This window comes from Ahaetulla prasina, chromosome 12, assembly GCF_028640845.1.
Source record: "Ahaetulla prasina isolate Xishuangbanna chromosome 12, ASM2864084v1, whole genome shotgun sequence".
NCBI classification, from domain to species: Eukaryota; Metazoa; Chordata; class Lepidosauria; order Squamata; family Colubridae; genus Ahaetulla; species Ahaetulla prasina.
The window spans coordinates 24,882,393-24,906,107 of NC_080550.1; the positions used below are offsets into that span (position 1 = coordinate 24,882,393).

Here is a 23,715-nt window from a genome sequence, read left to right on the forward strand (position 1 = left end):
CTACTTAATCAAATATCCAATGAAAAATTAACATGCTTAAATTCTAATCAAGCCATTTTTTTCTTCCTAATGGGCTTTTATAACATTATATAATTAGTCACTGGCTGGTGTTCACTAGGTTATTTTTAAACTTGGATCAATTAGAGACTGATATTTCTTCTCTTTGAAGGATCTTGTGCAACGATGAAGAGTGGATTAGAAGCAGAGAGGTAGAAAGAAATATGAAAAGTGATAGGGATCAGATTGTGCCTGTATCATAATGAAATTTTCTTGGATTTGGTTCAGCAAGTACTCAACCAAGCCACCGTGATTTGCAACCCAGAATTTATGGCTTATGTTGAATAAACTCACCTTTTGTGGTTTACTTAGTAGACCATAAAATAACCAAGATTAGTGTGAGAGAGTGCTGGATGGATAAAGAGCTTGGAAAAACATTTGAAAGTTTGGTACTATGCACATGTCATAAAAATATTCCAATAAAAGAAACAGGAAACAGCAATACAATAAACAATTCTTAGTTTAAGATTCATAGGTTTATTTCATGAGCAATTTGGAACATGAACAGCCATCATTATACAACTTATATTAACAACTCATTGCAATGAGGTCCAGAGACAATAGCTAGGTCCAGCAAGGGGTAGCTAGGGCCAGTGACCCTGAACTCATCCCAAGATATTCTTTTTATACTTTTCTGCACACATTTCACAACTTACTTCCTTGTTCTGTCTTACTGACAAGACACTCTCCACATATACCCGTATATATCTCAAACATCTATCCATTGGCTACTTTCAATTCCCTATTTCTCAGAGTTTCAATGTTCTGATTCCAAATATATTTCAAAGCTACGTACTTTGCAAAATCACATTTTACAGCAACGGCTCAGCAGGATTACAAATAGTTCTGTTACACTTTGAAATCTTTCTATCTAAAACTTTGTTTCATGTAGCTTTTTTAGGGCCTGCTATCCTTCTGAGACCTATGGACTCTGGTAGTCCAATAGGCTATTTGTCCGTTTCTCACCTTACATGCACAAAAATAGATTGTGGAAATGTACAAATTTCCACAATGGAAGAATGGACAATAAAGTTGATGGAAAGATGGCAAAATTGACTGTGTTAATTGAAGATAAGAATTTATCTAATTTTGTTTCCATTTGGAAACTACTTTTGCTCAAAATTGGGGAAAAAAACACTGAAGTTTTTATTTTTGATGATCAGAATGACTTTGTTGCTATAGAAATGGCTTAAAATGTTGAGAAGTGTAAAGCAAAAGGTTGAGATTGTAACTTTTTTGTCCGTATTCTACTAAATTGAAGAATGAGAAATCACTACTTTTTTTCCTCTTCCTTTCTTTCTGCACTTTCTTCTTTAACTTTCCTAATTTTTGTTTTTATTTGTATTTTATCTTTTAATAAACTTTGAAAAAAATATTTAAGAAAGATTAGTGAGACAGGATAACAGGGATCAGCCCCATGGAGAACAATATCCTTTAAGAAACTTCTTGGATGGAGCTTCTTCTTGGATCTGAAGTTGCCTCTCAAAAAAGCACCTTTGGGACAACCGTGACCTGGATGACTGAGACTCTCCATAGGTATTTAGCAATCCTTTAGGAAAGTTTCATAAAGTCATAAGCTGTGCAGGACATAGGTTGTATTCTGGAGTTTCTACTACATTACCTTGTTTGTGAGCCATTTACTATCTAGAATATTTCTCTTCTTCTGAGACTTGTGCTACCAGAAGCAAAAATTACAGGTGAGAACTACAACATATGGGTCCTTTAAGCTAGACCAAATCTTGATTTGCCAACAGAAATGCCATTAAAGCCGTGACAGTTGGTGGCACAAAAGTGAGGGTGACAGAGATATGAATGCATAGACCAATCTGAAGAAGATTCCTGGTCAACTTTGTAGACCCAGTGTCAGTGTTCCAGAAAAACCCCCAATTCCAAGTAAAAACTCTGAAGCAAGCATTTTTCAAAGTTCTATTTACTAGAATAAGTAAACTGGCACATGTGGGAAAACCAAAATCTGAAAGGTCCAGGTTTTCTCTCAGTAAATCAAAACCCGCAAAACCATTCCCTCACTCCTCAGTCGATCACATGCTCCAATTACCATCCGTCCCATCTCGAGACACCACTCCAACCACTCCTCCAGATGCAGGATCGGCCTGATCTTGACCAACAGGAAGAATGCTATTACGTCTAAAGACAATCCCTCTACTAAATCCCCCCTCCTACTTTCCCACACATGAGAAGATGGCAGCATGGAAGCTTCCGGCCTAATATGACTTCCAAAGTTGACACCCAGCCCCAGTTAAAGCTTACAGACTGAACAATCACCTCCTGTAATTAAATAGATAATTCTTTTTCATTTTAAATGTATGTGCCTTAAATACTTTAATATCCGAAATAATTCAGATAGGGATTTGATTGTGGTGCACCTGTTCAATTCTCACAGGAAATTAATCTATGAATTATAAATATTGCTATTCTATTCCATTTCAGTTTTGGGTTCCAGGGATGGTTGATCATAATAGGATTGTGTCTGGCACTGAACAAGTAGCCAAAGAAATAATAATAGAGCTTTTGTTCTGATTTGATTTGGAGAATATTTCATGTCTTTTGGAGGTCAGGTACGGTTATCTGAAGTCTTTGAGTCATGCATGGCCATCAGGAAGTGCCCCATTGAGACAGCATGGGAAAGAATAGGTAAATAAAGAACTATACAACTGTTGTGGTCTATCAGCCACCAGCCCCTCCAACAGCCAAATCAGAGAAGGAGGTGTGGGAGTCAGGGTCAGCATCAGAGCAACCTGGAAGCTCCAAGGGGGAAGAGGGCATGGAGCTGGCTGAGAGAGAGAGAGACAGAGGCGGAGCCTGGGCTGTCCATCAGCCCTCAGATGGAGAATTAACAGCACCCAGGTCTAGAGGTGGCTGGTGAGGAAGAAGAGGAACAGCTGGGTCCAGTGCCTGATGCGCGGATGCACAGAAGGCAGAGGAGAGGAGAGCAGTGGAAATCAATGAGGTAGTCCTTGGGACGGAAGACCCACTGCTGCTAGCGAAGCCCCACCCTAGCTCTGGGGATAAAAGGCAGGAGTGGAGATGAATAGGTGTGGCACAACTATTCATCTCCCTGCCGGACAGACTTTTTAGCCTACGGTGAGAAGGAAACTTTCTGTCATGGCTGACAGCATTCCTAATAAAGGAATGTTTTGAGTTCAAGTCAGAAGGTTTGTCATGTTTGAGGAGCTAGGTCAGAACAACAACCTCTAATCCAGTATATCTCAATCCTGAGAACTTGAAGAAGTATGAAGTTCAATTCCCAGAACTCAACAACCAGCATGAGGAATACTGGGAGTTAAAGGCTACACAAGTTGCCAAGGTTGAGAAACACTTCTCTAAGCTCCAGTTGTGGTCCGTCATCAACCTACAGATTTGGCAACGGAGTCAGACAGCGATGAGGCTGAGGTGAGGCCAGGGCCATCGGGAAGTGAGGTGCGGACTCCAGAGCCTCCAGAGACTGATAATAGTGAGGCAGAGGAACAGGAGGAGCCTGTTCCTAATGCACGCATGAGAAGAGCTGCCAGAAGGCAAGAGCAGCTCAAGCAGAGAAGACAACTCGGGAGTAGGGCCAAGAGATGATTGGCCCCTCCCATAAGGCTTAAAACAGACCAGTCGGGATGATTGGCCTTTGCCAGAAAACAACGTTGTAGCTGCGTCTTCTGCTTCGTCTACGTCTTTGTTTTTGTGGCTTCTGGACGTTTTCCAGGAAGGGCCTTTGGCAGTTTGCCTAATTGGACTAAGGTTTGTGAGATAACTGAGGAATTTGTGTTGGGAGGCATTTGTTTTACTTTGAGTTGAACGTTCGAATAAAGTTTGTTTGTCTTTCCACGGACTAAGTTTATTACTACCTACTTGGGCCTGGGTCACAACAGCTCCTTGTAAGACATCTCCTTTGTCTCCAACCTTATGAACATCCAATTACAAAAGAAAAACGCTCTGTACATTGTTGACAGTGCAAGATTTCTTTTTACGTTAATAAAAACAAATTGCCTGCCTTAGGATTATAAACAGCCTTCAAAGCCCATTAGTGACAGTACCTTCCTAGCTAACTAATGCTGCCTATGTGAGGCACTGCCAAATTCAGCAGTACACCTTCCAAAGACAATACTCTATTTAAGAAAAAAAATAAGTAGGCATAAATTTTGTGTTTCATAAAAAATTAGTGAGCGTGCACGCACACCCTCCCCCCCAATGGAACCACTTACTCTTCACCTTCTGCAGTATTGTATATCTCTTGCACTCATTCTTGTTTTTTCCTGCAACGGCCATCCTATAGGGTAGGTTGGACTCTCTAAAAGTTCCCAGAAATAAATGATGGGACATGGTGGCCCAGTGGCTAAGACGCTGAGCTTGTTGATTGAAAGGTCGGCAGTTCAGCGGTTTGAATCCCTAGAGCCGTGTAACAGGGTGAGCTCCCGTTACTTGTCCCAGCTTCTGCCAACCTAGCAGTTCGAAAGCACGTAAAAAATGCAAGTAGAAAAATAGGGACCACCTTTGGTGGGAAGGGAACAGCGTTCCGTGCGCCTTTGGCGTCGAGTCATGCCGACCACACGACCGCAGAGACATCTTCGGACAGTGCTGGCTCTTCGGCTTTGACACAGAGATGACCACCGCCCCCCTAGAATCGGGAATGACTAGCACATATGTGCGAGGGGAACCTTTACCTTTATATATATTAATCGTGCAAGGAATCTGCTTCAGCTTGGCAAAAATTCTGTCTATAGATGAGAAAACTACAGCTATCCTCGACTTACAAATAATTTGTTCAATGATCATTCAAAGTTACAACGGCACTGAAAAATGTCACTTATGATAGTCTCCCACACTAGCAAACTGTTACACCATCCTCAGGTTCACCTGATCAAAATATATTTATTTGGCATATATTTATGATGGTTGCAGTGTCCCACTGTTTGCAACCTTCTGACAAGTAAAGTCAAAGGGGAAGCCAGATTCACTTAACATTTACATTACTAACTTAACAACTGCAGAGATTGACTTAACAACCGTGGCAAGAAAGGTTGTAAAATGGGGCAAAACTCACTTAACAACTGTCTTGCTTAGAAACATAACTTTTGGGCTCAACTGTGGCCATAGGTCAAAGCAAAGGTAGCAATGGCAGCGGGTCGTTTGGAGAACCGGTAGCAAAAATCCCAACGCCCCCACCATGCCCAGCTGAGCCACGCGATCATCAGAGGTTTTTTTCTTTACTTTTAAAAGCATTTTTTCTTCGGCCAAAAAATGCTTTTAAAAGTAAAAAAAAAAAAAGCCTCTGATGATCACGTGGCTCAGCTGGGATCGTCAGAACCTTTTAAAATCATTTTTAATTCGGCCAAAAAATGCTTTTAAAAGTTAAAAAAAAAGCCTCTGATGATCACGCGGCTCAGCTGGGATCGTCAGAACCTTTTAAAAGCATTTTTTTTACAACCTCTTTGGCGGAAGAGGTTGTAGAAAAAAAATGCTTTTAAAAGACTCCTCTGGCAATCCCAGCTGAGTTGCCTGATCATCAGAGGCTTTTAAAAGCATTTTTTTACAACCTCTTCGGCCAAAGAGGTTGTAGAAAAAATGTTTTTAAAAGTAAAAAAAAAAAGTTGGCCACACCCACCCAGTCACATTATCCCCCCACCAAGCCACGCCCACAGAACCCGTAGTAACAAATTTTACATTTCACCCCTGAGTCAAGAACTACCTATCCTCAGAAGTAAATCCACCTGTCTTTCTGGATTCTTGCTAGGGGGCTGACACCAAGAAAGAATCAGGAGAAGCTCTAGATATCATTAACAGATGGGAAAGACTAACAGAATTTGAAGGGACCTTGGTTGGACCTTTTAGTCCAACCGCTGCACAGACAGGAGACACTATACCATTCTAGACAAGTAATTGTCCAGTTTCTTCTTAAAAGCCTCCAGTGATGGAGCGTCCACAACTTCTGAAGGCAATTTGTTCCACTGATTAATTGTTCTCACTGTTAAGAAGTTTCTCCTCAATTCCAAGTGGCTTCTTTCCTTGCTTAGTTTCCATCTGTTGTTTCTTGTCCTGCCTTCGGGTACTTTGGAGAATAGGTTGACCCTTTGACCCTTTGGAGAATAGGTTGACTTTGTGGCAACTCCTGAGATATTGGAACCCTGATATCATGTCACTCTTAATCCTTCTTTTCATTAGGACTATAAAAACCTATTCTTATTCTTATTCTTCTGCCATATCCGTTATCGGACGTTGGCGATCATGTTGGCAATCCTATTTTTATCAGCAGCAGCATGAAAAAGTGCTGTTGAGTTTTGTTCAAACCAGTCCCTTAGATTTTGAAGCCATGATGTTCTTCTTCTGCCTGGACCTCGTTTGCCTTCAATCTTTCCCTGGAGGATTAAGTGAAGGATGCCGTATTTTTCTGGGTGTCGCATCACATGAATCACATCATAAATGCATCACATACACACTCATCACATAAAAACCTTTAAGAAACTCAAAAGAGCAGTCCGGTATAGTTGACACCAAATCTTATTTGATAACCTTGGCTTGAACGAATATGCTTTCTTTGACCTCCATTGACTAGCTGGTGTATTTTACTGAAGTTTGTGCTCAGGCACAAACTGCAAGAAAAAAAGGTGTCTCATCCTTACACAAATTGTGTTGCTGTTTCTAAAATTCCTCTTGCCCAGCTAGTGTTCCAGGATTTGAGTGGCTACCACAAGAGGTGGTGGGGTTTCAACCTATTCTCCAAAACACCAGAAGGCAAGACAAGAGATAAGAGATGGAAACAAATCAAGAACCAACCTAGAACTAAGGAAAAACTTCCTAACAGTGTGAACAATTAACCAGTGGAACAGCTTGCCTCCAGACGTTGTAGATGCTCCAACACTGGAGGCTTTCAAGAAGAGATTGGACAGCCACTTGTCTGAAATAGTATGGGGCAGGGATGAAATGCTCCCAGTTCGGACTGGATCGGCCGATCCAGTAGCAATGGCGGCAGGTGGTTCGGAGAACCAGAAGCAAAAATCCCTGCTCCCCCCAATGCCCAGCTGAGTCACGCGATCGTCAGAGCCTTTTTTTTTTACTTTTAAAAGCATTTTTTTAACCGAAGAGTTTGTAATGCTTTTAAGGGTTGAAACAAGGCTCTGACGATCCCGGGTGAGGTGCCTGATCGTCAGAGGCTTTTTTTTTTACTTTTAAAAGTATTTTTTTAACCGAAGAGGTTGTAATGCTTTTAAGGGTTAAAACAAGGCTCTGACGATCCCGGGTGAGGTGCCTGATCGTCAGAGGCTTTTTTTTTTTACTTTTAAAAGTATTTTTTTAACCGAAGAGGTTGTAATGCTTTTAAGGGTTAAAACAAGGCTCTGACGATCCCGGGTGAGGTGCCTGATCGTCAGAGGCTTTTTTTTTTTACTTTTAAAAGTATTTTTTTAACCGAAGAGGTTGTAATGCTTTTAAGGGTTAAAACAAGGCTCTGACGATCCCGGGTGAGGTGCCTGATCGTCAGAGGCTTTTTTTTTACTTTTAAAAGCATTTTAAAACACACCTGGCACTAGATGCAACTTCCAAGGATAATCCAAGGCTGGAAAGGACCTGGAGGTCATCTAGTCTAATCCTGCTCCAGCAGAATATTGTTAGTGAATTTCTGTCTTTTGATCCTCCAGTTACATAGCCACGCCCATCCAGTCACATGACCTTCCCCACCAAGCCACACCCACAGAACCAGTAGGAAAGAAATTTAGATTTCACCACTGCTATGGGGTCTCCTGCTTGAGCAGAGGGGTGAACTAAAGACCTCCAAGGTCCCTTCCAACTTGGTTGTTCTGTTAGTGTACTCTGTGATGCTTTTCTTGTGGTGTGTTTCTGTGCTGGAGAAGTCTCCACTCCTATGTTTTGGGACAGGGGAAACTGACTCCTGACTGTATCTACGTCCTGTAGTTTGCACATTGGCTATATTAAGATCGAAGCAGGCAAAAATGAACCTCCATTGAGAACAGAGGACACAACGCTGGCTGTACTGTGGGAGAATTCACAAATTCTCCAGCTTAGACCGGGCAGTGATCAGAACTTCGCTCCCCTCGATTCTTTCCCCCAGTAATTGATAAATCAGTTCTGCTTTCTCGTGATAAACTGATTGCAAAGCACTGCAAATGTATTGAGAATACGATTTCAAGAATCTGTGGCAAGCCTGGATCAATTACAATCCCTAAACTTTGGGAAAATTTACCATCTTCCCAAAATTTAGGGATTGCAAAATTGGTTACAAAACTGATTACAAAATGCAAAAACTGATGTAAACCTGCCACTTACATCTAACCATTCAGTTCTGATATCTGATGAAGCTTCTAGTCATTACCAATTAACGTTGGAGCCAAAAATTATGTCATTCACTTTTTAAAAAAGAAATACAAATACAATCCCACTTCAGTTTGCACTTACAGGAAGTCTTCGACTTACAGCCATTTGTTTAGTGGCCATTCAAAGCTCAAACAGGGCCGGAATAGCTCAGGCTGTAAGGAGCCTGTTATTAGAACACAATAGCCTGCAATTACTGCAGGTTCAAGCCCGGCCCAAGGTTGACTCAGCCTTCCATCCTTTATAAGGTAGGTAAAATGAGGACCCAGATTGTTGGGGGGGCAATAAGTTGACTTTGTAAATATACAAATAGAATGAGACTATTGCCTTATACACTGTAAGCCGCCCTGAGTCTTCGGAGAAGGGCGGGATATAAATGTAAAAAAAAAAAAAAAAAACAGCACTGAAAAAAGTTACTTTTGACTGTAGTTCACATTTATTGAAAGAGTTTTAAAAAACAAAAACATTTTTCCCCCTTTTTTCCCCCGCCTCCCTCCCAAAAAACCCCCTCCCTCCCCTTCCCCCCCCCCCGGCTTCCCGGGTCAATCACAAGGTATTGTTATACATAAACCAAACATAGAATAAAATTTTCCCTTCCAATCCAAATAACCACATCCAAAGCTTTTCGTCTCCCAACCCCCTCCCCATTACATAAAATAACTTTCTAATTATTCAAAGGCAATCTGATATTTCTTAATCTGATATCTGTTTTGTAGATAATCAATCCATTTTTTCCATTCAATTAAATATCTTTCCTGCGTATTGTCTTTTAAAAACGCTGAGATTTTAGCCATCTCAGCCAAATTAATAACTTTCAATATCCATTCTTCTATTGTAGGTATCTCTTCTTTCTTCCAGTATTGTCCAATCAACAGTCTTGCTGCTGTTATTAAATTCAGAATCAATTTAGTGTATGTAGTTCACATTTATGACCGTTGCAGCATCCTCATGGTCATGTGATCAACATTTGGATGCTTGGCAACTGACTCACATTTACGGCGGTTGCGGCGTCCTGAGGTCATGTGATCCCCCTTTGCAATTTTGTGACAGGCAAAGTCAATGGGGGAAGCTAGATTCACTTAACAACCATGTCACTAACTTAACAACTGCACTGATTTACTTAACAACTATGGCAGGAAACTATGGCAGTAAAAATGTGGCAAAATTCATTTAACAAATGTCTCACTTAGCAAACAGAAATTTTGGGTTCAATTGTGGTCGTAAATAGAAGATTATCTGAACTGAACCCAGAATACAACTATACAGTAGTGGCCAAAATTGTGGAATCCTTTTGGGAAAAGTATGTTTTCTAAAACTAGTTAATAACACCACTTTTTTGGGGGAGTAGTACCATAAAATTATATATCAATGGAAAATAATTTAATCAAGAACGTAATGCAATAACTTTTATGAAGGATTTGCTATTAGAACAGCATCTACAGTTTAAAGAAGAAAAGCGAAACACACAGAAAAAAGGAGATATACAAAAATGACCACCATAGAAAAAACAAGATATACAAAAGTTATCCCCATGTCAGTTAATATTTTAGTTGGGTAACCTTTAGCATGAATTATGGCCTTACAATGTTTTCCCATGGAGTGAACCAAGTCTTTTAGTTCTGCAGCTGTTTGAATGTGAAACCAAGATTGAATGATGGCTTCTATTAACTGGGTTTTACTGCTGGGTCGCTTCTGACTAACAAGTTTCTTTAGTCGGCTCTATCGATTTTCCATTGGGTTAAGGTCTGGGCTATTCCCAGGCCATTCCAGCAGTGGAATAGGATTATCTTGAAACTTCCCAAAAAAGAGGTGTTATTAGCCATCAAACCTCAAAAATACACTTTTCCCAAAAGGTTTCCACAATTTTGGCCATTACTGTATGTTTATCTGTATATGTTATTGAATTTCGTGATGCAACCCAAAAAGGTAAATAAAGGTATCTTTCAAGGGGAGCACAAAAATACAGTTGTGGAAGAGAATTATTGGCCCCCAAAGCACACATTAAGAGAAGGGTATATCAACCATTTGCTAAATGCATATCCTAAGAGAAATATATATAAGCACAAAAATACATTTTATGCATGTCTTTAAAAATAGTGTTTAAAAGCAAAGGGAACAGTGGAGCTTAAGGTTGGAAATGAAGAAACCGAGCAAAGACCGATCTGGTAGATAGATCTGTCTCTATGGCTACAATTACTCATGTTCTTTTATTAAAATAATTTCTGTTAGTTAGCCTCAAGTGGAATGAGAAGACTGTTTTTCATATTGAGTCTTAATTGCCCTTTCTAAAATATTTTAATAATAACTATGCTATATTTTTGAATCAAATGTCTGGAAAAAAATACTGAATTCTAAGTTCCTCTCACAAAATATTTATCTAATGGCTTTTTTTGGCTGAGATTATACGCTGTGCTAAAAGCAGATTTTGCTTGAACTACAATTGGATCAGTTCATATAATACATTAAGCCCTAAACTGTAAATTCCGAGCTACTAATAAATGCTTTCACACAATCATTCTGGGAATGAAAAGAAGAAAATACAGGGAATGGTACTTATTTCAAACTTAAATCAATGCCAAAACATCCCAAGGATGATTTTAGCACATGAGCAATATATCTTTTCAAGTTTTTCTGAGAATACAATCTTTTTCAAAACATAATTATCATAAAAGGTATCTCTAAGGTTGATTTATCATGTCTTTTAATATACGTTAAAAAATATGCAGCTTCTTCCTATTTAAATTTCTGCCCTTGATGGATATATGGTGCCATTTTTATGTGAAGGTCACTTTGAATGGGAACACCTAAGTTTTTAACACAGAAAGAACGAATCATGATTGCCAATGAAATTATTTCACTTACCTGTTTCAGTTTGGCTCCCATACTTCAGAAAACACTTCCACTAACAAGAATATATGTTAGTGGAGAATACAATAAAATTATTTTCTTTATCTAGAACTTTCAGGCAACCACCTATCTTTAATCCCCCTCTAACAATCAGATGAAAGATTCTATGTTTTTCAGGCCATGGAACCTGTTACTTTTTTAAATAAATGACTAAGAATAAAAAAATGAAGATGTAGAGCAGTTTCTCAACCACAGCAACTTAAAGATGTATGGACTTCAATTCCCAGAATTCATACTGGCTGGAGAATTTGGGGAGTTGAGGTTCACCCAACTTTAAGTTGCCAAGGTTGTGAAACACTGCTCTACTGATTAAAAAAATAGGTTTTGTTCGTGTGATTTTTTTTTTTATTCCTCAGTTTTTTATGGAATCTAGTTGGAAAAATGGAGGAGCATAGGAAAATAGGGTTGGAGGGGACCTTGGAGGTCTTCTAATCCAACCCCCTGTTTAATATGCCCTATAGAAGAGTCTTAATTCAACAAGGCATAAATTGTCTGTAGATTGTCTGGACTTGCATTATACTGAACTTGTAAAGGGATTTAGAGTTGACCATTTAAAAGGATGAGAGGAAGGAAAGAGGGGAGGGAGGGGGGAGGGAAGGAAGGAAGAGTAGAAGGAAAGAAAGAAAGGGAGGAGAATAGAAGAAGGGAGGGTAGGAGGAGAGACAAAAGAGGAAGGAGCAAGCCATGGGGACAACTTGGAGAAGAGATTAATCTGTTTTTAGAAAGAAGTGACACTCTCTTCCCCAAGTCCTCCCTTAACAGCTCATTCCTTCCTTCCTTCCTCCCTTAATTTCTCTCTCATACTTTTCACAAGATCAGTCTATGAGTTCAAAGACCAAGAAGCCAAAGAACGTGGTGAGAAGGAAGGACAGGCTGAAACACTGCCAAATCTGAAAAGGGTTAAGATACACAGTTTTGTAATCATGGCCTTCTTCACCTCTTTCCCATCACGTAACCAGCTCTGCCTATTCCAGAGATAATTCTGGAATAACAAAATATGCACTGAGAATATGGATGTGAATTGTCAGTCAGTCTCCTGTTTAGTCCGGTGTGAACTCAGCTTAGGTAACCTCTTACAGTAAAGGAAAATATGGTTTAGTATGAAGTATGACAACAGCTGATTTGTTCCTGGCTATTTTTAAGCCTTTGAGTTCATTAGCAATCTGGGTATTTGATTTTTTTGCTGCTTCATTGCAGAGCTGCTTAAAATCAGATCCAGCCAGATTTTGTTGATTGTCACGTGCTGGGAATCACTGCACATCTTCAATTTGGCCAGGTGTGCAGGAGATGGACGGCAGTTTTGTTCACTTCAGGTTCTGCTAAGAACTGGCCCAGTTGTGCGTTACATTTCTACATCTAGCAAAATTAATAGAATCGCTCATCTATATTTCCAGGATAATTTGCAAGTACCAAAATAGACTTGCTCAAAAACACCTGCCGGAGATTTTGTAAATAAATAAACGAACATTCATAGCCTCAGTCTAATGGGGATTACAATAATTACTTTTAGTTTGCATTTTTGTTTTCAGAATGTTGGGATCTTAATCCTCTTCTAGTTTAAAAAACAACAACCCCAAAGCACCTACTTTATTATGTGTATTTGATTTGTTAATTAAAATACCTAAGGCTATTACAGGGCAGCTTTAGGAATCAAAAGAGCATAAACTATTCCGGCTTTCTTGCAATATGTAAGCTTAAGTTATTATGTATCCCTGCTATCCTGTAAATATATGCAGATTGGAAGATACTCTATATTAATAAGAAACTGATCCAGAATAGAATTTGCAATAGAAATAGAAGAGAATGCCAATAAGGGAACCTTATGATGCTACTGTAACAACCAAAATATCTACAGATACTTTTGGTGAAAATCAAAGTATCTACAGATACTTTTGGTGGGAATCAAAGTATCTACAGATACTTTTGGTGAGAATCAAAATATCTAAAGATACTTTCCTGGTGCCCACCACAATTTTTTAAGAATGGCTCTAAACCCTACATATCAACTTAGGGATGTCTTCAGATCAATGAATAGCACTGTACTGGAATACATCTAGAAAAAAGGCAAGAGAAATTGGGAAAGGTAGGTAGCATCCAGACCAGGGGTGAGCAGCTGTGGCCCGCTTATGACCTGTGGACTTCAATTCCCAGAATTCCTGAGCCAGTTGTTGGAACTTTGGAGCAGGTTGTAAATACCTTTTGAAGGGTCCATCATAACTCTGAATGGTTGCTAAATGATGATTGAAGGTCGAGGGCTACCTTTCTCCCCTCCTATAGCATCACTTTTGTGAGATGTCCATGACAGAATTGACACCATCAAGGTTGAGTCAACTATACCGCTAGGAGGAGATTATTCCATTAAATGGGGATAATCAATGAGGTCATCTGGCCCACACCCCAGGAATCTCTCAACTATTGTGCACAAAATTTGTGGGTGGGAACCATGAAAAGTATCTGTAGATATTTTGTCTATGGAGATACTCAGTCATCCTGGTTATGGTTGTCTCAAAAGTGCTTTTTCAAGAGGCAACTGGACTTTCTGGTTTTACTCTGAAGATGTTTCACTTCTCATCCAAAAAGTTTCTTCAGCTCTAACTGGATGGTGGGAAATGGAAGGATTTATACTCCTTGCTTAAGGTCACCTGGTTGTTTATCTGTGTCCTCAGGGTCACCTAAGTGGCACAAATTGGTGTGGAGCCTTCTTGGAACTGTTGAAAGGACTGGGTTGTAGACTGGAGATAGATGATGTTGTGTCCCTCCCTCTCTGTTGAAAGAGGGCTATTTGACATAGATGGCCTCTTTAACCCCTCTTTCAAACCAGCAATCCTCTGTCCAAAATATGGACTTTGTTATCTTCAAAGGAATGGCCTGTGTCTTTTAAATGCAGATGGACTGCTGAGTCTAGCCCTGATGGGTTTCTTCTACGTTGTGTCATGTGTTTAGGAAGTGGTTGTTTTGTTTCCCCAATGTAGAGTTCGGCATGGCTCACTGCACTTTTGACCCTCGCCAAAAGTGTCTGCAGGTATTTTGGATCTTGTACCTGGAAATGTCTACAACATAACCTCTCTTGGGCACAAAGTGGGCAGATTCAACTCTGGTAGAGTGTTATTTGATATATCCTGGCACTGTGCCATAAAGGTATGCACCAGTACCTTGAACTGGCCCAGAAGACTATTGGTACCCAATGGGGTGACTTTAAAAGAGAGGTCATTCTCAGCTGTAAAGGACAGAATTTAATTCTTCTCTGCAGAGCTGGAATTGAACGTCCAGTTCCATTAGACAATCATTACAAGTGGTGACAAGTTTGAACTTCCAATCCTAGGCTCAGGAGTCTAGGAAACACCGTTTAATTAATTTTATCCTGTTGTTGTTAGTTGCGAAGTCATGTCCTACTCATTGTGACTCCATGGACAATGTTCCTCCAGGCCTTTCTGTCCTCTACCATCCTCTGGAGTCCATTTAAGATCACGCCAACTGCTTCAGTGACTCCATCCAGCTATCTCCTTCTCTGTCTTCTTTTTCCCACAATCTTTCCCAGCATTAGGCTCTTCTCCAGTGAGTCCTTCCCTCTCATTAGGTGGCCAAAGTATTTGAGTTTCCTCTTCAGGATCTGGCCTTCTAAAGAGCACTCAGGGTTGACCTCCTCTAGGACTGACCCGTTGGATCATCTTGCAGTCCAAGGGACTCGCAGAAGTCTTCTCCAGCACTGCATATCTTTTTACCTTTTGTTACTGTCCATGGGGTTTTCATGGCAAAGATACTGGAATGGGTTGCCATTTCCTTCTCCAGTGGATCAACTTTTGTCAGAGCTCTCTGCTATGACCTGTCCATCTTGGGTGGGCCTCCACAGCATAGCTCATAGCTTCATTATCCTGCACAAGCCCCTTCGTCACAACAAGGCAATGATCCATGAAAGGGAATTATATCTTAGTCCAATTTACAAACCACCATAAACTCAATCCATAGCTCATATAATCGTGAACATCTTCACAGCGCTTGAAGTACCTCTTCAGAACCCAGAAAAACAGTTACAAAATGCAAGTGCCTATATCACAGTTGCCTAATATTGTGACAAATCAAAGTTTTAAAGCAGATTTCAATGCCTAGACACAGCGATGAGGAACTAGAACCAGAATAAATATAAACAATTGGATTCCCCACCTCTTGTGTGAAATGCTCACACAAGACTAGGCTATCTTGAATAGGTTTCGAATGAATGAGAATTTGCCCCAAACAATATGACATTGGGCCAAAATGTAATTTTAGGTCCCACCATCCACCTCCTGATAGCAGAGTTAAATTTGCAAATAACTAATGATCTATCTTTCAACCTTCTCAACGGTGGCTCTTAAGCAGTAAAAGTTTATCAAGGATTAATGCATTATATGGCTAACACATGGCTAACTCTGCAAAACCCATTTTAATTTCAAGAAGCCCAACAACTGCAAACTGAAGCCATTAAGTCATGGCTTGTTGTGCTCTGAATCCGCTGGGATCAAGTGTTAAACTTTGTTGTGTGTTCCTGCAAATTTGGCAAGCACAACATGTAAAAAGCTTTTAAGTGCCTGGCAATGTTTTCACACTTCACCCTTTGATTGGTTAATGGAACCCTAATTTGTTGGTGCAAATTGTCATTTTAGAGGTCACCAGATAAAACTTCACGGCATGTCAACAGCTCCTGGATTGTTTACTCATTTATGGTTCAATATAACTGCCCTGCCTTTCTGTCTCACCCAGCACTCAAGGCAGTTTACAACCCTCATTAAAAAAACTGCCTAGTTTAAAACCCAAACCAAAATCCATACCATTAAAACCCAGACGGAGATCAACATCGGTCATTAAAATAGGCAATAACAAACTGCTTGGCAAAAGAGATATAATATTTTTATGAACTTGTTTTAAATAACCTGAGAGTGGAAAACAAACACACCTGCCTAGGAATTATTGTTTTATAAGCCAGAGAAGGTCAAGATATAGAAGTCCCTGTGGATTTCTGCTAGATGGGAAGGAGGTGAGGCGAGGACAGGAGCTCACCCTGTTGCATGGCGCTCAGGTCTCGAACCTGGGCTGCTGGCTTTTCAATTGACAAGCCCAGCATTTCAACCAGTGAGCCACCATGCTGCCCCTTAATTTTTTATGATCTTCTTAAATAACCTGAGATTGGAAAATGAACACACCTGCCTAGGAATTATCGTTTTATAAGCCAGAAAAGGTCAAGATATAGAAGTCCCTGTGGATTTCTGCTAGATGGGAAGGAGGTGAGGCGAGGACAGGAGCTCACCCTGTTGCATGGCGCTCAGGTCTCGAACCTGGGCTGCTGGCTTTTCAATTGACAAGCCCAGCATTTCAACCAGTGAGCCACCATGCTGCCCCTTAATTTTTTATGATCTTCTTAAATAACCTGAGATTGGAAAATGAACACACCTGCCTAGGAATTATGTTCTATGAGCCTTAGAAACCCAGAGAAGACCTTTTTCCTGTTGACCTCAGCACTACATCCTACAACATCTTGAGTCTCCAAAGACCTATGCAAGGGTCCTTTTTGTAGACTTTAGTTCAGCATTCAATACCATCATTCCAGACATTCTTCTAACTAAGCTAAACCAGCTACAGGTACCGGAACAGACTTGTAAGTGGATCACAAGCTTCCAAACAAACAGGAAGCAGCAGGTGAAGCTAAGCAAGATCACATCAAATACCTGTACAATTAGCACAGGGGCCCCCCAAGGCTGTGTGCTCTCCCCACTTCTCTCTGTATACCAATGACTGCCTCCAATGATCCATCTGTTAAGCTACTGAAGTTCGCAGATGACACAACAGTGATTGGTCTCATTCGAGACAATGACGAATCCGCATATAGACGAGAGGTCGAACGACTAGCCTTGTGGTGCAACCAAAACAATCTGGAACTGAACACACTCAAAACCATAGAAATGGTGGTAGACTTTAGGAGAAACCCTTCCATACTTCCACCTCTCACAATACTAGACCACACAGTATCAACAGTAGAAACCTTCAAATTTCTAGGTTCTATCATATCGCAAGATCTCAAATGGACAGCTAACATCAAAAACATCACCAAAAAAGGACAACAAAGAATGTTCTTTCTGCGCCAACTCAGTAAGCTCAAACTGCCCAAGAGCTATTGATCCAGTTCTACAGAGGAATTATTGAGTCTGTCATTTGCACCTCTATAACTGTCTGGTTCAATTCTGCAACCCAACAAGAAAAACACAGACTTCAGAGGATAATTAGAACTGCAGAAAAAATAATTGCTACCAACCTGCCTTCCATTGAGGACCTGTATACTGCACGAATCAAGAAGAGGGACGTGAAAATATTTACAGACCCCTCGCATCCTGGACATAAACTGTTTCAACTCCTACCCTCAAAACGATGCTATAGAGCACAGCACAACAGAACAACTAGACACAAGAACAGTTTTTTCCCGAAGGCCATCACTCTGCTAAACAAATAATTCCCTCAACACTGTCAAACTATTTACTAAATCTGCACTACTATTAATCTTCTCATCGTTCCCATCACCAATCTCTTTCCACTTATGACTGTATGACTGTAACTTTGTTGCTGGCAATCCTTGATTTATATTGATATATTGACCATCAATTGTGTTGTAAATGTTATACCTTGATGAACGTATCTTTTCTTTTATGTACACTGAGAGCATATGCACCAAGACAAATTCCTTGTGTGTCCAATCACACTTGGCCAATAAAAAATTCAATTCAATTCAAAATAATTTATTGCTCAAGACTCTAGTCAACTAAAGTTCCTCTGTTGATGGAGCTAGGAATGGATTGATGATGAGCAATAAATTATTTGAACTGTAACTGATAAGTTGGCTGGGGAATTTTGGAACTTGAAATTAAAGTTGCCAAGTTAGAAAATCACTACTCTAAATAATTCAAAGCAGACAGTTTCTAAGAAACCCAGATAAGGAAAAGCAATAATTGCATAAATGCAAATAAGAAACTTTCTCTCTTTCCTTTACATTTACGAATAAATCACAGCTGTGTCGGCGGTTGCATAATTGGAAAGCTGTATATTTCCTTTGAGAAAATGTCTTCAACTACATGTGGTTGCTGTCACAACATGTTCACAGTCTTTTTTCCCACCCCTTGGGGATGTTAGGACTGACAACGTCGAATTTCAACACTCTAAAGTGCTATTAACTTGCAGCTTAAATCTCCCTCTTTAATTATAATGGTGACAATACACAGTGATGCAGTGGTTAGAATGCAGTATTGCAGGTTAACTCTGCCCATTGCCAGCAGATCGATCATGACCATCTCAAGGTTGACTCAGCCTTCCATCCTTCTGAGATGGGTAAAATGAGGACCCAGATTGTTGGGGGCAGTGTGCTGACTCTATAAACTGCTTAGAGAGGGCTGTAAGACAGCATGAAGCTGTATATAAGTCTAAGTACTATTGCTATTACATGGGTAAAGAATTGATATATGCACAGTTTAGTTTCTAATTCTACATTTTTTCTTTTCTTTTGTTTTTTGTGGAGTTTTTTTGGAGTTAGTGGAGATGGTGAAACTGTTTTAATCAAAGAGAAGAAATTATCTTTGTTTTCTACTTGGAAACCATTGCTGAACTTGAAACTGCTTGAAATTAAAAAAAAAAGACTGATTTTAGCTGTTGATGAACAATTTTGTAATTACAGAAATAGCTTGAAATAGTTATGAAACGTAAAAGAAAAGGTTCTATTATTTTTGTATTTTACTGTACTGAAGAAAGTCAGTTTTTCATTTTCTCTCTCCTTCTCTCTCTCTCTCTCTCTCTCTCTCTCTGCACTTTTCTTTCCCTCTTTTAGTTCTCTAACTTTTTTGTATCTTTATCTTATAGTAACACTTAATATAAAAATTATGACCAAAAAATTATGACCAAAAAATAATGCTGCATTGTTTCTATAGAATGCAGTTGTCCAATTGTGTCTGACTTGGGGGGGGGGGTACTCATCTCCGTTTCTTAGCTGAGGAGGTCAGCATTGTCTGAAGACAATTTCCATGGTCATGTGGCCAGCATGTGCGGGGGGGCGGAGTGTGTGTGGGGGGGCCTCACATGCATGCACGGGGGTGGCACATGCAGGGAGCTGCACGCACATGATGCATGCAGGGGTTGGCCAGGCATGTGTGACAGCGGAGTGCATGCCTGGGGGCCACATGCACATTGTATTTGGGAGGTTTGGGCACGCACGCAAGTAAACTTAATCTTCTTTTTCAAAATATTCTGCATGATCCACCATACTTTAATCCAAAATGCTTTAACTTTTTTACAAGTCCACCATATATGGTAATAAGTGGCATCTTCACAATCGCATCTCCAACATTTAGCCTGTACATTAGGATACATACATAACAACTTTTTGGGGTCTAAATGCCATCTATAAAACATAAAAATTTTCTCTCATATTTTGCGCTTGTGTAAATTTAACATTCCTCACCCAAATTCTTTCCCAAGTTTCCAACATTATTGGTTGCTGAAAATTTTGTGCCCACTTAATCATACAATCCTTAACCAATTCAGTCTCTGAGTCTATTTCTACTAATACATTATACAACCTCTTAATATGCTGTTGGCCTTGATCTCTCATTTGTTTTAACAAATTATCCTCAGTTTGCTTAACACCTATTTTTTGATCTAATTTCCATCTAGCTTGTAATTGTCCATATTGAAACCATGTATAATTTTTCCCTTCTTCCCCCATCTTTTCTCTGGATTTTAATTGTAATTCCCCCTTTTCCATACAAAGGAGTTCTTTATAGGTAACTACCTCCATCTTTTGATATATATTTATATTTTCTATCATGTGTCTCGGGATTGCCCATATTGGAATCTTTCCATCTAATTTATATTGATATTTCCTCCAGACCCTCAATAATGCATTTCTAATTATATTATTTTTAAATATTTTATCTACTTTCTTATCATATAATAAATAGGCATGCCACCCATATAACAAACCATAACCTTCTATATTCAAAACTCTTTCCTCAGTTAAATTAATCCAATCAGTAATTAATGATAAGACAACTGCTTCATAATACAATTTTAAATTAGGCATTTTAAGACCCCCCCTTTCCCTTGCGTCCTGCATTATTTTTAATTTTATTCTTTAGTCAGTTTAACATGTTGATGGCAGATCAAGTAGCAATTAATTTACAATATGTAAAACATAATACGTTTAATAATGCCAATAAGCCAGGAAGATGGCTTGCCTATTTAATAAGGAAAAAATAGAAATCACGAACAATTGATAAAATAGAATATAGGGGTAAGGAAGTTTATCAAAAGAACTTGATTAAAAAAGCGTTTTTAGAGTATTATAGTAAGTTATATACTAGGGATATGATTGATGATACAGAGATAGAAAGATATTTACAACAACAAAATATTTGTGAGCTTACAGAAAATCAAAGAGAAGAACTGAATCAATTAATTACTTCAGAGGAAATTTTGTTAGCAATTAAGCAACTTAAAATCGGTAAAGCACCAGGTACAGATGGTTTAACAGCTGTTTATTATAAAAATTTACAAAATGAGATGGTTGAACCACTTAAAGAGTTATTTAATAAAATTCAAATGGGAGGGGATGTTCCCCCTTCATGGAGGACAGCCTTTATTTCGTTAATACCGAAGGAAGATCGAGATGGTATTAAAGCAGAGAATTATAGGCCTATATCACTTTTAAATACTGATTACAAGATATTTGCCAAGATACTTGCTAATAGATTAATGCCAGTGATGAATCAAATAATTCATAATGATCAGTCAGGATTTATTAAGGGTAGGCAGATGAGATATAATGTGAGGCAAATTGTAAATTTACTTGAATATTTGGAACGAAACAACCAAGTCTCAGCGGCACTCTTTTTTTTGGATGCTGAAAAAGCTTTTGATAGATTGGATTGGCAGTTTTTGTTTAAAGTAATAGAAAAAATGCAATTTGGGGATTATTTTATCCATGCAATTAAAGCAATATATCAGAAGCAAACAGCACAAATAATAGTAAATGGTGGGTTAACAGAAACTTTTAAAATTGGGAAAGGGACGAGACAGGGATGTCCCCTGTCCCCATTACTTTTTATTTTAACTTTAGAAATTCTTCTGAATAAAATACGTGGTTCCGATCGAATAAAGGGAATTAGAGTTAAACATCAAGATTATAGATTAAGAGCTTTTGCAGATGACTTGGTTGTTACTGTATCCCAACCAATATACTCAGCTACTGGTTTAAAAGATATAATTGGTCAGTATGGTAAAGTATCTGGATTTAAGGTGAATCAGCAAAAGACAAAGATGATAACTAAAAATATGAATATACAACAAAAAGAAGAGTTAGAAAGAACTACTGGTTTTGAAATCGTTAAAAAGGTTAAATATTTAGGAATATATATTACAGCTTCAAATGTCAAATTATATAAAAATAATTATGAGGTATTGTGGCAGAAGGTATGGAAAGAAATGGAGAATTGGAAGAAGTTACAACTATCCTTGCTGGGAAGAATAGCGGCTATAAAAATGAATGTTTTGCCCAGGTTTCTATTTTTGTTTCAAATGATACCGGTACTTAAGAATGATATCAAATTACAGGAATGGCAAAAGGGGGTTAATAACTTTGTATGGATGGGCACTTAACAACAGTCTTGATTAGCAACAGAAATGTTGGTTGTGAGAACTAGCTATGTACATTTTCTTCCTTTTTCATTTCATGTGCTTTTTAAAAAATCTATAGCTGCCTCTCATCTTAGACTCAGAAGCCTCTTTCTATATTCCACCGTCTTACCCCCAAATTACTATTTAAGCAAGTTATACTTTACACAAATAAAGTGCAACTCCCAGGCTCAAATAAACAACATTTAGAATTATTTTCATGCTCTCCCACTACATAAATTAAAGAGCAAACTATGGGTCCATTAGGAAGGATTGGTTAATGTCAGGAGGGTATACTGTGGTAGTAAAAGAGAGAGAGAGAGAGAGAATAAACACACATGCAACAAAAGGGACATTGGCTGCATTGGTTCCTTGTGTAACAGATACTTCTCCTTTGTTGTGAAAATCACCAAAATCATCCAACTTTTTTTCAATGCAGGGATCTCAATTAAAAAAAAGGCATTTATCTTTCCAGCAATGCAATATCAAAAGAAAAGAAGGAAGGAAGGAAGGAAGGAAGGAAGGAAGGAAGGAAGGAAGGAAGGAAGGAAGGAAAAGAAAGAGAGAGTGAGAGAGAGAGGAAGAAAGGAAGGAAGGAAGGAAGGAAGGAAGGAAGGAAGGAAGGAAGGAAGGAAGGAAGGAAGAAAGAAAGAAAGAAAGAAAGAAAGAAAGAAAGAAAGAGGAAGAGGGGGAGGGATGGAGGAAGGAAGAGAAACAAGGAAGGAAGGAAGGAAGGAAGGAAGGAAGGAAGGAAGTCACTCACCATTTTTGTCTGCTCGTCTGAAGATCTAGAAGTAAAAAAGAGATATGTTTATTATTTCATTATAGTTTGGTCACTACAGTTCAAACCAATATTTGTTTTTGTATGGATTAAGCCCACTAGTTGAATTCTTATATCATGGTAAGCCATAAATCCTAATTTACATGCTATAATGGCTGGAGACCAAAACAGGACAAGAAGACCTAATCAAACAAGGAAAAAAGTTTGGCTTTGCAGAAAGAGGAGGTCTTATTCACACTTTGCTTTTAAGCCACGATTGCATTAATCATAGCTTGTTGAACAAGCCAATTCGGTTGGCTACCATATTCTGCACCAAACTATAAATCACAATGGAGAAACGACAGTGGCTGGGAATATTCTTTGGCATATTTATTTGTTTATTTTGATTTATATGACCATACATTCCCCCCACCCCTGATTCTGAGCATCTAACAGCAATTAAAAACAGAAGAAACAAAATTAAATATGCTAGTCTTAATTTACGACCAAACACACAAAAGGTTGTGAAATCAGGTTCAGTCATGTAATGATCTGTTTTACAACCTTAGGAACATAATTGCCAGGCTCAGTTATGGTCAAAACCTGGAGACTATCTGGCAACGAGGGTAAAAACCCAACAAAATGGAATTAGATAGCTGTATTACAGTCTCTAAATGACCCCTGACGTCCATGTTCATGATCGCAATAATGTCTTAAAGGTTTTGCAAAGGACAAGCAGTGTCGGGGCCAACCTGATCTCCATGGAAAACATCTCCAAAGGATAGGGACCACAAGAGAAAAGGACCTATTTCCTCGACCCTGCCAGATGACTCTCCTTGATTCACAGCACCGATAACATGCTTATTCTGCCACATCTAATGGGATGAGTAGTGATGGGAAAGAATCAATAAAGGAGAATATTTGTAGCTCGGGGTTGACATGAAGGGTCCTTGGTGCTCCCTAAGCTTAGCTGTTTTCTT

At 39.1% G+C, this 23,715-nt stretch overlaps 1 protein-coding gene across 2 annotated transcripts in view; it reads right to left on the minus strand.

Moving 5' to 3' along the window:
• Positions 1-23,715, minus strand: part of NECAB2 (N-terminal EF-hand calcium binding protein 2) — a 274,142-nt gene that overhangs the window by 228,455 nt on the left and 21,972 nt on the right. For both annotated transcript variants that reach the window (XM_058154969.1, XM_058154970.1), the window contains exon 2: positions 22,739-22,763. In XM_058154969.1, the coding sequence (XP_058010952.1) occupies positions 22,739-22,763 (25 nt within the window). The remainder of the gene's footprint in view (positions 1-22,738; positions 22,764-23,715) is intronic.